Source organism: Oncorhynchus tshawytscha, linkage group LG18 (assembly GCF_018296145.1).
Source record: "Oncorhynchus tshawytscha isolate Ot180627B linkage group LG18, Otsh_v2.0, whole genome shotgun sequence".
In the NCBI taxonomy this organism is placed as follows: Eukaryota; Metazoa; Chordata; class Actinopteri; order Salmoniformes; family Salmonidae; genus Oncorhynchus; species Oncorhynchus tshawytscha.
In genome coordinates, this window is record NC_056446.1 from 40,936,972 (window position 1) to 40,953,938 (window position 16,967).

The 16,967-nt window shown below is 45.4% G+C and overlaps 1 protein-coding gene across 2 annotated transcripts in view; it reads right to left on the reverse strand.

Moving 5' to 3' along the window:
• Window positions 1–16,967, reverse strand: part of LOC112241706 (neuronal acetylcholine receptor subunit alpha-2) — an 84,797-nt gene that overhangs the window by 15,890 nt on the left and 51,940 nt on the right. For both annotated transcript variants that reach the window (XM_042301086.1, XM_042301085.1), the window contains exons 3-6: window positions 14,362–14,406; window positions 13,664–13,773; window positions 4,438–4,639; window positions 2,703–2,925 (exon numbers count right to left, since the gene is read on the reverse strand). In XM_042301086.1, the coding sequence (XP_042157020.1) occupies window positions 2,703–2,925; window positions 4,438–4,639; window positions 13,664–13,773; window positions 14,362–14,406 (580 nt within the window). The remainder of the gene's footprint in view (window positions 1–2,702; window positions 2,926–4,437; window positions 4,640–13,663; window positions 13,774–14,361; window positions 14,407–16,967) is intronic.

The following is a 16,967-nucleotide window of genomic DNA, read 5'->3' on the forward strand; positions in this document are numbered from 1 at the left end:
CAACCTCTCCCTTTATTCAGATTACAACCTCTCCCTTTATACAGATTACAACCTCTCCCTTTATTCAGATTACAACCTCTCGCTTTCGGTTATTTGAAAATGAAATAATCTCCAAAATATCACTATCTTTAAAACAAGCCATAGAAAGTTGGTTGCAATTTAATCTACCAGAAAATACAGAATAAATATTATGGTTAAACTCAAATATACAAATGTATATATATTTTTTAACTATTTTGGGGAATAAAAGTATAATATTTTTAAATGATATCATAAATAGGACTGGTCACATGCAGCTAACAAAAACATATGGAAATGTCTGCTCTACCCAAAATTACAACCAACTAATTGCAGCATTACTGCAAAAATGGAAGAGGCAAGTGGAACGAGCGAGAAAGTAAGGAACTTCATTCATTAAAGACCAAAATTGGTTAAAGAAAATTGTGATGTTTAAAAAGGTACACCAGATTAATTTAAGGACCAAAACATTGACAGCTGTGCCATATAGATTGCAAAATAGTTGGGAAGAGATTTTCGATGGTTTATATGAACTAATACACAGAACAATGCTGGATTCAAAACTTTGAGTTTTTTAAATGTACATTATTATTCAAAATTCTTGCAACCAAAAGAATGTTATGTATATATGAGGGATACAACCTTCCCAGTTCTGCAGATTTTGCTGTGTTTAGATCTTTTATTTTGGTATTGTCCATATGTAGCTTGTTTTTGGTCAAAGTTCAGGAATGGATGAAGAATTGCAACATTTACCTGGAGCTAACTCTGCAGATAGCATTGCTGGGTGATTTAAAAATTCATAGTGAATCAATTAATAATATAATAATACTCTTAGCTAAATTGTTATCTTTAATTTACAATCTGTAGAAGCAATGAGAATAGAAAGGATCCGAACTTTTGTGAGAAAGAATAAGAACACAAAATAACTCTGAAGGTGTGAGGACATTCGCAACCAAGACATCTTGTTTTTTTATTTGTAATTAATTAGGAACATTTTCTAGACATTTCTTTTCACTTTGAAAATGTGGAGTAAAGTAGATCACTAGGGAAAGAAATCCAATTTAATGGATTTTTGGATGTAATTTAAAGGCATCAAAATGTGAAGACTGTGCAAGGGGTGTGTAGACTTTCGTTAGGCACCGTATAACATTTCATAGTGTTTTGTAAGATGTAAGAATACATTTAAAAAACATATGCCTTTTTTCTTCTTACATGTATTATAGATAAAGGCATTTATTAATGCATTTATTAATTTATTAATGCATTTATTAAGGCATTTATTAAGGCATTTATTAAGGCATTTATTAAGGCATTTATTAAGGCATTTATTAAGGCATTTATTAATGCATTTATTAATTTATTAATGGCATTTATTAAGGCATTTATTAAGGCATTTATTAATGCATTTATTAAGGCATTTATTAAGGCATTTATTAATGCATTTATTAAGCCATATTTGGTTGATGAAAGACAAGTTTGGCTTTTCATTTGTGAATCAAGTCAGCATAAGAGAAATTCCTTTGTTTTTTTTATTAAATACTTTTTTACTGAAGCAGATTTAAAATAAGCTTAATGCTCTTTCAATATTTGTTACTGAATTTTTGTAACTGTTACTAACATAAACTAATACGTAGGCAATATGTATGTCAAAAATCTTAGTTGTAACCTGTAATGTTCCAAAACCTCCACTAGATGGGGATGTTGGCTACATTCTGAATTGTTCAAGTAACAGTATTTCTCCCGTCTCTCTCTTTGCCCCAACCTAGGCTCGAATCAGGGACACTCTGAACACATCGACAACAGTCACCCATGAAGCATCGTTACCTATCGGTCCACAAAAGCCAAGCATCTTGGAGAGCAAGGGAAATAACCACTCATTCAAAAGGTCTGAGCGAGTGAAGTCACTGACTGAAATGCTACTAGAGTCACCCTTAACAAGCTAGCTGTGTCACACTGTTACTTTCAGAAAAATTCAGAGATTCCCTCTGTTAGCCTACTTACCTGAGGAGAGATAGAAGACTAGGACCTACCTGAGGGGAGATAGAAGACTAGGAATCTACCTGAGGGGAGATAGAAGACTAGGAATCTACCTGAGGGGAGATAGAAGACTAGGAATCTACCTGAGGGGAGATAGAAGACTAGGAATCTACCTGAGGGGAGATAGAAGACTAGGAATCTACCTGAGGGGAGATAGAAGACTAGGAATCTACCTGAGGGGAGATAGAAGACTAGGAATCTACCTGAGGGGAGATAGAAGACTAGGACCTACCTGAGGAGAGGTAGAAGACTAGGACCTACCTGAGGAGAGATAGAAGACTAGGACCTACCTGAGGGGAGATAGAAGACTAGGACCTACCTGAGGAGAGGTAGAAGACTAGGACCTACCTGAGGAGAGATAGAAGACTAGGACCTACCTGAGGAGAGATAGAAGACTAGGAATCTACCTGAGGAGAGATAGAAGACTAGGAATCTACCTGAGGAGAGATAGAAGACTAGGAATCTACCTGAGGAGAGATAGAAGACTAGGAATCTACCTGAGGAGAGATAGAAGACTAGGAATCTACCTGAGGGGAGATAGAAGACTAGGAATCTACCTGAGGGGAGATAGAAGACTAGGAATCTACCTGAGGGGAGATAGAAGACTAGGAATCTACCTGAGGGGAGATAGAAGACTAGGAATCTACCTGAGGGGAGATAGAAGACTAGGACGGTGAGACAGGAGATGAGCAGACAGGGGATGATCAGGTTTATGGTGTAGAAGAGAGGCAGCCGTCTGATGATGAAGAAGTAGGTGATATCAGGGTAGATCTCATGACAGCAGTCGTACTTCTTGGTGTTGTATGTTCCCACTGCGTTGATGATGGCCCACTCTCCACTCTCCCAGTAGTTGTTCAGATCCACAGTGTTCTAGGGGATAGAGATCAACCGTCCCACTCTATAAAGGCTTCATATGGCATACATAAAAGCTTCATAAGCACTGTGTAGATATAGTTGTTCAGGTATACTGTATTCTAGGGGATAGAGATACACTTTAATCTCCCTTAGAGGAAAATTGTCACACACTGCTGGCTCTGATTGGCTCTCAGTGTGGCTTGACAATGACAACAATGGAGTTAGCAAGAACACAAACAGATCTAGGACCAGGCTAGTGCTAATGTATAAAACATAAACACATAGACACATAGACAATACGTTACCCATATCATACACACCTTGTACAACACTTTTATAACATTACCTCCTTGAGTGATTGTTTGACTGACTGACTGGCTGTCTGACTGACTGGCTGACTGACTGATGCAATAAATCATTTAGACAAAAATGTGCAAAATGCACAAACTTCACTTTTATGCTGATGATGCTGTTATTTACTGTTGTGCCTCGTCTCTCACAAAAGCTTTCCAGAACTTGCAAACTGCTTTTTATACTGTTTAACATACCTTGTGTCAATTGAAGCTTATCCTCAATACTGACTAAACTAAACTAATGGTGTTTTCTAAAGCAAGAAATAGACCTCTGAACCTTTCCCCTATTACTACCTGTCAGGGCAAGGAGATTGAGGTTGTAACCTCATATAAATATCTTGGAATTTTAATTGATGACGGCCTATGTTTTAAATTGCATATTAAACAATTTACAAAAAAATTTAAGCTGAAGTTGGGATTTTATTTTAGGAATAAGGCCTGTTTTTCTTTTGAAGCCAGAAGGAGGCTAGTATCATCTACATTTATGCCTTTACTAGACTATGGGGATATTTTATATATGAATGCTTCCGCTCAGTGTTTGAGATCAATTGACATCATTTACCATGGCACTTTGAGATCTATTTTAAACTGCAAAACCCTTACGCACCACTGCACTTTGTATACCAGGGTTGGCTGGCCTTCTCTAGTCACTCGTAGGCTCAGGCACTGGTATACTTTTATTTACAAAGCCATTTTGGATTTACTACCTTTTTATTTGTGCATTTTTATTGTTCAGAAATGAGATGGGTCGTCTCTTCGTTCGCTGGACTTTATCCTGCTAACTGTTCCAAATGTCCCAACTGAATTTGGCAAAAGGGCTTTTATGTCCTCTGCGCCATCGTCTTGGAACACCTTACAAAATACTTTTAACCTTGAAGAACTTGTCCTGATTGGTATTTTTAAAATCACTGATGAAGGATTTTGAGGCTGATTCCCTGACCTGTCAATGTTTTTAATTTGCTGTTTTATACTCTTGTGAATTCTATGGTTTTTACTAGATTACTTGTAGCTTTTCATGTTGTCTGTCTGTAATTTTTGTAATGACTTGGTGCTGCCTATCTTGGCCAGGGCGCTCTTGAAAAAGAGATTTCAGATCTCAATGAGCCCTTCCTGGTTATATAAAGGTTAAATAAAAATATATATAATATAATAATAACAAAATAAAACTCCATACCTCGATTCGTTCCAGGTCAATCTTAGCCTTGTCGTAAGTCCAGGAACCAAACTTCATCTTACAATTCTGCTGGTCGAAAGGGAAGAAGGTAACGTCTATTGAGCAGGAGGACTTATAGATGGCCGGGGGAACCCAGCGCACCTTCCCATTGTGGAACAGGTGGGCCTTGGTCATGTGGGTTACGGCGAACTCACCATCCGCACTGGAGGGAGGAGAGCAGAACATAACAGAGCAGAAAATAGGTTACTGAAGTAATTGTACACGTGAGTCGGCGTCCTATAGCACGGCTGTGCTGCAGTCGTACGTACGAGTCAATAGCCGAATACCCATATATCATTGGCATAGTTGCCAGGCATGCCCTCTGGTTGTTAGCTCGATTAGCATTGTCAGTTCGTGCAGGTTGCTGTGGGCATGCACAGCCATAGCCACGGGGAGTAGTGGTGCCGCAGCACCACCTAGTGGTGAGATGGTGAAACTGAACGTTTTTATTAATGTAAAATGATCATGGTATTGGGGTAAGGGAGAGAAGAAAAAACACATCTGTTTTGCAAGCGGTACGTTCACGATAGGCTCTTGTCTATTCAGTTGTGACCGTTTTGTTGTTGGACACGCTCTGCTGTACGATAGACAGTTTCGTTTTGAGTTGAGTCGGGTCTCTCCATCTCTGTCCCTCTCCCATAGGCGACATGTGAGTTTCCAGGTTTGGTGAAGCTAAATACACCTTTATAATAAAGTATTCCATGCATCTGTCGTTGCATTTACAGACTCATGTAAGATCTATACTATTCCTACTGGATAATGTAGGCTAATTATATCAAATCTAATCACTGTTGGCAACAAAAAAAAGACAGCAGTGTTCAATACATGGCTGAGCGCCTGGTGGTGTAGAGTAGGCCTTATGACATGGCTGAGCACCTGGCGGTGTAGAGTAGGCCTTATGACATGGCTGAGCACCTGGCGGTGTAGAGTAGGCCTTATGACATGGCTGAGCACCTGGCGGTGTAGATTAGGCCTTATGACATGGCTGAGCACCTGGCGGTGTAGATTAGGCCTTATGACATGGCTGAGCACCTGGTGGTGTAGAGTAGGCCTTATGACATGGCTGAGCACCTGGCGGTGTAGAGTAGGCCTTATGACATGGCTGAGCACCTGGCGGTGTAGAGTAGGCCTTAGGACATGGCTGAGCACCTGGCGGTGTAGAGTAGGCCTTATGACATGGCTGAGCACCTGGCGGTGTAGAGTAGGCCTTATGACATGGCTGAGCACCTGGCGGTGTAGAGGAGGCCTTATGACATGGCTGAGCACCTGGCGGTGTAGAGTAGCCTTATGATATGGCTGAGCACCTGGTGGTGTAGAGTAGGCCTTATGACATGGCTGAGCACCTGGTGGTGTAGAGTAGCCTTATGACATGGCTGAGCTCCTGGTGGTGTAGAGTAGGCCTTATGACATGGCTGAGCACCTGGTGGTGTAGAGTAGCCTTATGACATGGCTGAGCACCTGGTGGTGTAGAGTAGGCATTAGGACATGGCTGAGCACCTGGTGGTGTAGCCTTAGATAGGCCTTATGACATGGCTGAGCACCTGGTGGTGTAGAGTAGGCCTTATGACATGGCTGAGCGCCTGGTGGTTTGAGTAGGCCTTATGACATGGCTGAGCACCTGGTGGTTTGAGTAGGCCTTATGACATGGCTGAGCACCTGGTGGTGTAGAGTAGGCCTTATGACATGGCTGAGCGCCTGGTGGTGTAGAGTAGGCCTTATGACATGGCTGAGCGCCTGGTGGTGTAGAGTAGGCCTTATGACATGGCTGAGCGCCTGGTGGTGTAGAGTAGGCCTTATGACATGGCTGAGCACCTGGTGGTGTAGAGTAGGCCTTATGACATGGCTGAGCGCCTGGTGGTGTAGAGTAGCCTTATGATGACATGGCTGAGCACCTGGTGGTGTAGAGTAGGCCTTATGACATGGCTGAGCGCCTGGTGGTGTAGACATGGCTAGCCCTGGTGGTGACATGGCTGAGCACCTGGTGGTGTAGAGTAGCCTTTTGACATGGCTGAGCACCTGGTGGTGTAGAGTAGACCTTATGACATGGCTGAGCACCTGGTGGTGTAGAGTAGGCCTTATAACATGGCTGAGCACCTGGTGGTTTGAGTAGGCCTTATGACATGGCTGAGCGCCTGGTGGTTTGAGAGTAGGCCTTATGACATGGCTGAGCACCTGGTGGTGTAGAGTAGGCCTTATGACATGGCTGAGTGCCTGGTGGTGTAGAGTAGGCCTTATGACATGGCTGAGCGCCTGCTGGTGTAGAGTAGGCCTGCTGGTATGACATGGCTGAGTGCCTGGTGGTGTAGAGTAGGCCTTATGACATGGCTGAGCACATGGTGGTGTAGAGTAGGCCTTATGACATGGCTGAGCGCCTGGTGGTGTAGAGTAGATCTTATGACATGGCTGAGCGCCTGGTGGTTTGAGTAGGCCTTATGACATGGCTGAGCGCCTGGTGGTTTGAGTAGGCCTTATGACATGGCTGAGCACCTGGTGGTGTAGAGTAGGCCTTATGACATGGCTGAGCTCCTGGTGGTGTAGAGTAGGCCTTATGACATGGCTGAGCACCTGGTGGTGTAGAGTAGGCCTTATGACATGGCTGAGCACCTGGTGGTGTAGAGTAGGTCTTATGACATGGCTGAGCGCCTGGTGGTTTGAGTAGGCCTTATGACATGGCTGAGCACCTGGTGGTGTAGAGTAGGCCTTATGACATGGCTGAAACGCCTGGTGGTGTAGAGTAGGCCTTATGACATGGCTGAGCTCCTGGTGGTGTAGAGTAGGCCTTATGACATGGCTGAGCGCCTGGTGGTGTAGAGTAGGTCTTATGACATGGCTGAGCTCCTGGTGGTGTAGAGTAGGCCTTATGACATGGCTGAGCTCCTGGTGGTGTAGAGTAGGCCTTATGACATGGCTGAGCACCTGGTGGTGTAGAGTAGGCCTTATGACATGGCTGAGCGGGGATGTCGGCCAACCAGGGATGTCGGCCAAATGAGCATTTGAGGGCATCAGGAGAGGGCATCTGGAACCAGCAGGTGATGTGGTCATTTGTGTCCGTACCTCTTGCCATCCACACGAGGGGGGCATGGTCAGTGTTCAGGGTGAACTTCTTCCCGAGGAGGTAATACTTGAGGGTATGCAGTGCCCACTTCATGGCGAGGCACTCCTTCTTGACAATCAAGTATTTCTTCTACCTTGGGAGGAGCTTCCTGCTGACATACATGATTGGGTGTTCCTCACCTTCCTGCTCTTGGGACAAGACGGCCCCACCTCTGTGTCAGACGCGTCTGTCTGCTCCAAGAGGTGATTTGAGAAGTCCAGGGTAATGAGTACCAGATGTGAACATAGCACGTCGATCAGGGCCTGTAACGCCACCTCTGTGTCCTCCATCCATCGTACCATCTGGGGTAAGCGTGCCTTTGTCAAGTCTGTGAGAGGAGAAACTATTGTGGCAAAGTTAGGTACAAATTGAATTTACCAACCTCGTTCAGCCCCCGGAAGTCATTGCAGAAGTGGACAGTTCCGTCCGGTTTCGGTACCAGCACTGTAGGGCTAGACCACTCACTGTGGGACTCCTCCAGTACCCAAATCTCTAGCATTGTCGTCATTTACCACTGGGCCGCTGACCTCCAGGCTTCTGGTATCCCGTATGGCCATTTACGCACTTTTTCTCCCAGACGTGTGTGGATATGATGTTCCACGAGATCAGTGTGCCCCAGCGAACACGGCTGTATTCTGTTGGACCAAATCTCGGAGTGCTTGTCATTGGGTCCGGCTGAGATCTTCCCCCATGGAAACTTCGATGGGGGGCGGGTTCTACTGTGGCCGGGTTCATGTTGCACACAGCGCCTCTTGTGCATGCCATCTCTTCAGTAGGTTCACATGGTAAAGCTGGAGGGGTTGGCAGACCTTGTAATTGACATTGCCTACCCCCTTGACGATGTCATAGGGCCCATGACACATAGCCAGGAATTTGCTCTCTGTTTTGGGGATCAGCACCAAGGCTTTCTCACCTGGGTGGAACTCTCGTGGTTGGGCCCCCCAGGTGTATACTCGCTCCTGAGCGCGTTGCGCCTGGGCCATGTGCTCCCTCACCACTGGCCAAAACGCCTTCAATCCTCTCCCTCATCTCCTCCACATGTTTCACCATGACGCGAAAGGGGGTCGGTTGGTCCTCCCAGGTCCAGCAGTCCGGGGGACCAACGGCCATACAGGAGCTCAAAGGTGAAGAACCCAGTGGACGCTTGGGGTACCTCGCGCACCGAGAACATCAAGTGGGGCAGCAGCTGATCCCAGTTCTTCCCATCTCACTCGATGACCTTCTTCAGCATCTGCTTTAGGTTCTTATTGAAGCGTTCGACTAGCCCGTCCATTTGTGGATGGTACACGCTGATCCTCACCTGTTTGATTTGCAGAAGATTGCAGACATGTTTCATTACACGAGAAATGAATGCGGTGCCCTGGTCCGTCAGGATTTCCTGTGGGATACCCACCCGGCTCAATAAATGGAAGTGCTCCTACACGATACCTTTCGCTGCGGCCGTGCGTAACATTGGTGTATTTGGTGTCCCCTCGCTATCTTCACCAATGGACCCACCAGATCCATCGCCACCTGCTTAAACAGCATCCCTATCATAGGCAGGGGAACCAAAGGGTCTCTATAATGTGCCCTCGGGGCTGTGATCTGGCACTCCGGGCAGGTACGGCACTAGTCCTCCATGGCGCACTTGACTCCGGGCCAGAGGAACCGATTCCCAATCCCCTCCCTGGTTTTCTCCATCCCTAGATATGCCCAGAGCAGGTGGGTGTGGGCGAGCTGCAAGACAGTACTAACATACTGGGTGGGTAGGAGTAACAATTATTTTGTCTCCCAATTGCGGTTTACAACCTTATACAGTAAATTATGCTTGATGGCGAAGTGTGGGTAGCGCCACTCACTTACCCCAGGTAACAGCGCAATCATGTCCACCACAATCACCTGGCCCCTCGCGTTCTGGAGGTTGTGGTTCCCCTTGCTCTGCACGGGCCGTGGCTTTTGTGGAGCGATGGGTAACGATGCTTCGTGGGTGACTGTTGTTGATGTGTGCAGAGGGTCCCTGGTTCGCGCCCGGGTATGGGCGAGGGGACGGTCTAAAGTTATACTGTTACACACTCATACACGATTGACAACCCAAACACTGGTTCACCAGTATGAAGAAAGAAGTAGAAGAAGAAAATCGCAAACTGCTTTTTATTTTTGAACAGTCAAGAACTGTTGTCCACAAAAGATGATCATCTGTTTGCATTCGCCAATGTATTGTCTGTCCAGTATCCAGGCGACCTGTCCCCAGAGCTTCCTATACCGTGTCTGTCCAGTATCCAGGCGACCTGTCCCCAGAGCTTCCTATACCGTGTCTGTCCAGTATCCAGACGACCTGTCCCCAGAGCTTCCTATACCGTGTCTGTCCAGTATCCAGACGACCTGTCCCCAGAGCTTCCTATACCGTGTCTGTCCAGTATCCAGACGACCTGTCCCCAGAGCTTCCTGTACCGTGTCTGTCCAGTATCCAGGCGACCTGTCCCCAGAGCTTCCTGTACCGTGTCTGTCCAGTATCCAGGTGACCTGTCCCCAGAGCTTCCTGTACCGTATCTGTCCAGTATCCAGGCGACCTGTCCCCAGAGCTTCCTGTACCGTGTCTGTCCAGTATCCAGGCGACCTGTCCCCAGAGCTTCCTGTACCGTGTCTGTCCAGTATCCAGGCGACCTGTCCCCAGAGCTTCCTGTACCGTGTCTGTCCAGTATCCAGGCGACCCGTCCCCAGAGCTTCCTGTACAGTTCATCTCCCTCCATAACGTGTTGAACTGCTGAATTCGAAGCACAACTCCCTTCTTCCCAGTTTCCCTGATGTTGCTACAACAACCAACCTGTTTTTAATAACCATCCCTGTAACTGTAGCTTCTGAGGGAGATATCAAAAAAACTACAACTCATAAAGAACTACCTAAGAACGAAGCATTATGCTCTCGGTCTGACATGCGCTTTTAAAAAAGCATCTGAGTAAACACTACTCATTGCACTGGTGCCGTCGTAGCCTTGACCAAGGCATTTGTTCACCGATATCCCTTTATTTTCAATCAGTTCAATCATTTATTTTTGAAAGCCTGAGGCACTTTGATCAGTCACATTCCTGAAGCCCAAGAAACAAACACTTTGCTATGTGATTTAGCTCCCTCCAAAACACTGTATATCATCTGTGTTAAGGCCACATTTTACATTTAAATATGACAGGAACCTCATCAACACTTCACACATTGTTTATTTACAAACACACAGGACTCCGGAGACATATTAGAAGCCATTTTTTTGGTAAAGACTTACGATCCTCCAGGAACCATCTCTTACACGGCAGTCTAATTGATCTCCTCCCCTCAAGCGCTACAAATCCCCTGATCACGGCTTTAATACATGCCACTAATAGCTGTAGCTAGAGACATAATGTGAATAAGTCTATCATTACATCTTCCTCCATTCACACACACACACACACACACACACACAAACACCTTTTTAATTTCAACAACTGATCACGATCTCACAGCAGAGCTTGAGAAAGTGGAACAGTCATTAAATAATCTTGACTTTTAATCTGACACGTTTGGCCTTGAAACTATAATTAATTTAGATGAGGAGGAAACTATACGGAGGGCTAGTATATTACTGGGGAGGACTAGGATCAGGATAACATGGCAGTATATTACTGGGGAGGACTAGGATCAGGATAACATGGCAGTATATTACTGGGGAGGACTAGGATCAGGTTAACATGGCAGTATATTACTGGGGAGGACTAGGATCAGGATAACATGGCAGTATATTACTGGGGAGGACTAGGATCAGGATAACATGGCAGTATATTACTGGGGAGGACTAGGATCAGGATAACATGGCAGTATATTACTGGGGAGGACTAGGATCAGGATAACATGGCAGTATATTACTGGGGAGGACTAGGATCAGGATAACATGGCAGTATATTACTGGGGAGGACTAGGATCAGGATAACATGGCAGTATATTACTGGGGAGGACTAGGATCAGGATAACATGGCAGTATATTACTGGGGAGGACTAGGATCAGGATAACATGGCAGTATATTACTGGGGAGGACTAGGATCAGGATAACATGGCAGTATATTACTGGGGAGGACTAGGATCAGGATAACATGGCAGTATATTACTGGGGAGGACTAGGATCAGGATAACATGGCAGTATATTACTGGGGAGGACTAGGATCAGGATAACATGGCAGTATATTACTGGGGAGGACTAGGATCAGGATAACATGGCAGTATATTACTGGGGAGGACTAGGATCAGGATAACATGGCAGTATATTACTGGGGAGGACTAGGATCAGGATAACATGGCAGTATATTACTGGGGAGGACTAGGATCAGGATAACATGGCAGTATATTACTGGGGAGGACTAGGATCAGGTTAACATGGCAGTATATTACTGGGGAGGACTAGGATCAGGATAACATGGCAGTATATTACTGGGGAGGACTAGGATCAGGATAACATGGCCGTATATTACTTGGGAGGACTAGGATCAGGATAACATGGCAGTATATTACTGGGGAGGACTAGGATCAGGATAACATGGCAGTATATTACTGGGGAGGACTAGGATCAGGATAACATGGCAGTATATTACTGGGGAGGACTAGGATCAGGTTAACATGGCAGTATATTACTGGGGAGGACTAGGATCAGGTTAACACGACAGTATATTACTGGGGAGGGCTAGGATCAGGTTAACATGGCAGTATATTACTTGGGAGGACTAGGATCAGGATAACATGGCAGTATATTACTGGGGAGGACTAGGATCAGGATAACATGGCAGTATATTACTGGGGAGGACTAGGATCAGGTTAACATGGCAGTATATTACTGGGGAGGACTAGGATCAGGTTAACATGGCAGTATATTACTGGGGAGGACTAGGATCAGGTTAACATGGCAGTATATTACTGGGGAGGGCTAGGATCAGGCAGTTAACATGGCAGTATATTACTGGGGAGGACTAGGATCAGGATAACATGGCAGTATATTACTGGGAGGGTTGGATCAGGATAACATGGCAGTATATTACTGGGAGGGTTGGATCAGGATAACACGACAGTATATTACTGGGAGGGCTAGGATCAGGATAACACAACAGTATATTACTTGGGAGGACTAGGATCAGGATAACACAACAGTATATTACTGGGGAGGGCTAGGATCAGGATAACACGACAGTATATTACTGGGGAGGGCTAGGATCAGGTTAACATGGCAGTATATTACTGGGAGGGTTGGATCAGGATAACACGACAGTATATTACTGGGGAGGACTAGGATCAGGATAACACGACAGTATATTACTGGGGAGGGCTAGGATCAGGATAACATGGCAGTATATTACTGGGGGGACTAGGATCAGGATAACACAACAGTATATTACTGGGAGGGCTAGGATCAGGATAACACGGCAGTATATTACTGGGGGCTAGGATCAGGATAACATGGCAGTATATTACTGGGGGGTAGGATCAGGTTAACACAACAGTATATTACTGGGGAGGGCTAGGATCAGGATAACACGGCAGTATATTACTGGGGGGACTAGGATCAGGATAACACGGCAGTATATTACTGGGGAGGACTAGGATCAGGATAACATGGCAGTATATTACTGGGGAGGACTAGGATCAGGATAACATGGCAGTATATTACTGGGGATAACATGGCAGTATATTACTGGGGAGGACTAGGATCAGGATAACACAGCAGTATATTACTGGGGGGGATAGGATCAGGATAACACAGCAGTATATTACTGGGGAGGGAGAGTAGACCTACAGCTGCTTTTTAATCATTCAAACCCTAACAACAACAGGTACAGAGATTCATGCCTCACTGTTGGACATAAAAATGTAATCTATGGTAATCGTCAGTGCTGTCATGCTCCAGAACATGTAGAAAGGGACCACAGTCATCAGCTCATTGTTGTGGGAATTATCTTCCCCGGGAAACACTTGTCGAAGCTGAATGATTCATGAACCCAGTAGACGGTGCCGCGTAACCATTTAAATAGGCCTAGATGTGGAGTCTCCTGAACTCGACCTCGCTGTTATGTTAAGACAACCGTTTCGCTGTCACTCACTTGTTGTAGAGGACGATGTCTGGGACCCAGATGAGTTCAGACGGGACTCTGATGGACGTGACGTTGTCGTAGTCAGACGGCGTCCAGCGTAGCTTGTAGTCATTCCACTCCTAAGAGGAGAAAACGCACGCACACACGCACGCACCCACGCACACACACAGACACACACACACACACACAGACACACACACACACACATACAGACACACAGACACACACATACAGACACACAGACACACACGCGCGCACGCACACACACACACACACACACACACACACACACACACACACACACACACACACACACACACACACACACACACACACACACACACACACACACACACACACACACACACACAGAGACGAGAGGACATTCAGCGCCACAGGTCTTATCAGACAGAGTTAATTGAAGGCCTATTAATCCATAACAAACTAATAACCGTAATTAATTCACATTGAAACACCTCAGTCTCACACACATGCTATATATACTGAAAGTACTAAAACACATGCTATATATACTGAAAGTACTAAAACACATGCTATATATACTGAAAGTACTAAAACACATGCTATATATACTGAATGGACTGAAACACACATGCTATATATTCTGAATGTACTGAAACACACATGCTATATATTCTGAATGTACTGAAACACACATGCTATATATTCTGAATGTACTGAATCACCTGTTTCAGCCAGACGTTGGTGGTCATCATCTGATTCTTCTCGTCCTGCAGAAAGGAAAATACAAAAATAGGTGAATGAAAAATAGAGAGACATCAAGATAAAATTCAGACAGAGAGAGAAGAAGAAAGACAGAGAGAGAGAAGAAGCAGAAAGATAGAAGGGAGAGAGGAGAGAGAGAGAAGCAGAAAGAGAGAGAGAGGGGGAGGAGAGAGAGAGAGAAGAGAAAGAAAGAGAGAGAGAGAGGGAGAGAGAGAGAGAGAGAAGAAGCAGAAAGAGAGAGAGAGAGGGAGAGAGGGAGAGAGAGAAGCAGAAAGAGAGAGAGAGAGGATAGAGGGGAGAGAGAGAGAGAAGCAGAAAGAGAGAGAGAGAGAGGAGAGAGGGAGAGAGAGAGAGATAGAAGAAGAGAGAGGGAGAGAGGGAGAACATGGAGAGAGGGAGAGAAAGAGAGATTAAAGAGAGAGAGAGGGAGAGAGGGAAGCAGAAATAGAGAGAGAAGCAGATCCTCACTGTTCCAGAGAGAGAGGAGAGAGGGGAGAAAGAGAGAGAGACAGAGAAGCAGAAAGAGGGAGAGAGGGAGAAAGAGAGAGAGAGAGAAGCAGAAAGAGAGAGAGAGGATAGAGGGGAGAAAGAGAGAAGCAGAAAGCAGAAGGAGGGAGAGAGGGAGAAAGAGAGAGAGAGAAGAGGAGAGAAGAGAGATAAAGAGAGAGAGAGAGAGAAGCAGAAAGAGAGAGAGAGAGAGAGAGGAGAGAGAGAGAGAGAGAGAAGCAGAAAGAGAGAGAGGGGGAGAGAGGGAGAAAGAGAGAGAGAGAGGGAGAGAGGGAGAGAGGGAGAGAAAGAGAGGAGAGAGAGAGAGAGAGAGGAGAAGCAGAAAGAGAGAGAGAGAGGGAGAGAGGGGAGAAAGAGAGAGAGAGAAGCAGAAAGAGAGGGAGAGAGGGGAGAAAGAGAGAGAGGGAGGGAGAGAGGGGAGAAAGAGAGAGAGAAGAGAGAGAAGAGAGAGAAGAGAGAGAAGGGTGGGAAAGCCCCAAATATTATTTATGCATATCGGGTCCTGGTGGGAAAGCCCCAAGTCCATTTCAGAACAAGTCCAACATTTTAGACATGTGAAGGTCATAGGTTAACTAAATCTGGTTTAAACAAGGTTTGTTTTTGCAGGTCTATTTTCAAAATACTAAATAAATATATTAAATATATTTCTTAAAATGTAAGATGGCTGCAGTATTCACAGAGGAACCATGATGCAATAGGAAAGGTTGTTAAACATTATAAATGTACAAATAGAGACAGCACGAGGACAATAATTAGAGACAGAGGAAGAGCGACAGAGAGAACCAGAGACAGAGGAAGAGCGACAGAGAGAACTAGAGACAGAGGAAGAGCGACAGAGAGAACCAGAGACAGAGGAAGAGCGACAGAGAGAACTAGAGACAGAGGAAGAGCGACAGAGAGAACCAGAGACAGAGGAAGAGCGACAGAGAGAACTAGAGACAGAGGAAGAGCGACAGAGAGAACTAGAGACAGAGGAAGAGACAGAGAGAACTAGAGACAGAGGAAGAGCGACAGAGAGAACTAGAGACAGAGGAAGAGCGACAGAGAGAACTAGAGACAGAGGAAGAGCGACAGAGAGAACTAGAGACAGAGGAAGAGCGACAGAGAGAACTAGAGACAGAGGAAGAGCGACAGAGAGAACTAGAGACAGAGGAAGAGCGACAGAGAGAACCAGAGACAGAGGAAGAGCGACAGAGAGAACCAGAGACAGAGAGAAAGAGAGATGGAGAAAACGAGAGAGATAAAGACAGATAGAATGGAATATGGAGAGAACTAGACAGAGAGAGAAAACGAGAGATGAGAGAACTAGAGAGGGGAAGAGAGAGAGAGAACAAGAGATGGAGAGAACTAGACACAGAGAGAGAGAACGAGAGATGAGAGAACTAGAGACAGAGACAGAGAAATTAAGAGAACTAGAGACAGAGAACGAGAGACGGAGAGATCTAGAGAACGAGACACAGAGAGAGAGAGAACGAGAGATGAGAGAACTAGAGACAGAGACAGAGAAATGAAGAGACCTAGAGACAGAGAATGAGAGACGGAGAGATCTAGAGAACGAGACATGGAGAGAACTAGATAGACAGATGAAGAGAGAGAGAGAATTAGTGATGTAGAGAACAAGCGACAGAGGAAGAGAGATGGAGAGAACTAGAGAGAGAGAACGAGAGATGGAGAGAACTAGAGATGGAGAGACAGAACGAGAGATGGAGAGAACTAGGGAGAGGAAGAGAGAGAGAGAACAAGAGAGAGAAAGAGTTATAGAGAACAGGAGATGGAGGGAACTAGAGAGAGAGATAGAGAACGAGAGATGAGTGAACTAGAGAGAGAGAACGAGAGATGAGAGAACTAGAGAGAGGAAGAGAGATGAGAGAACTAGAGAGAGGAAGAGAGAGAGAATGGGAGATAGGAGAGATCTAGACAGAGGAAGAGAGAGAGAGAATGACAGATGGAGAGAACTAGAGACAGAGGAAGAGAGAACGAGAGATGGAGAGAACTAGGGACAGAGGAAGAGAGAACGAGAGATGGAGAGGACTAGGGACAGAGGAAGAGAGAGAGAATG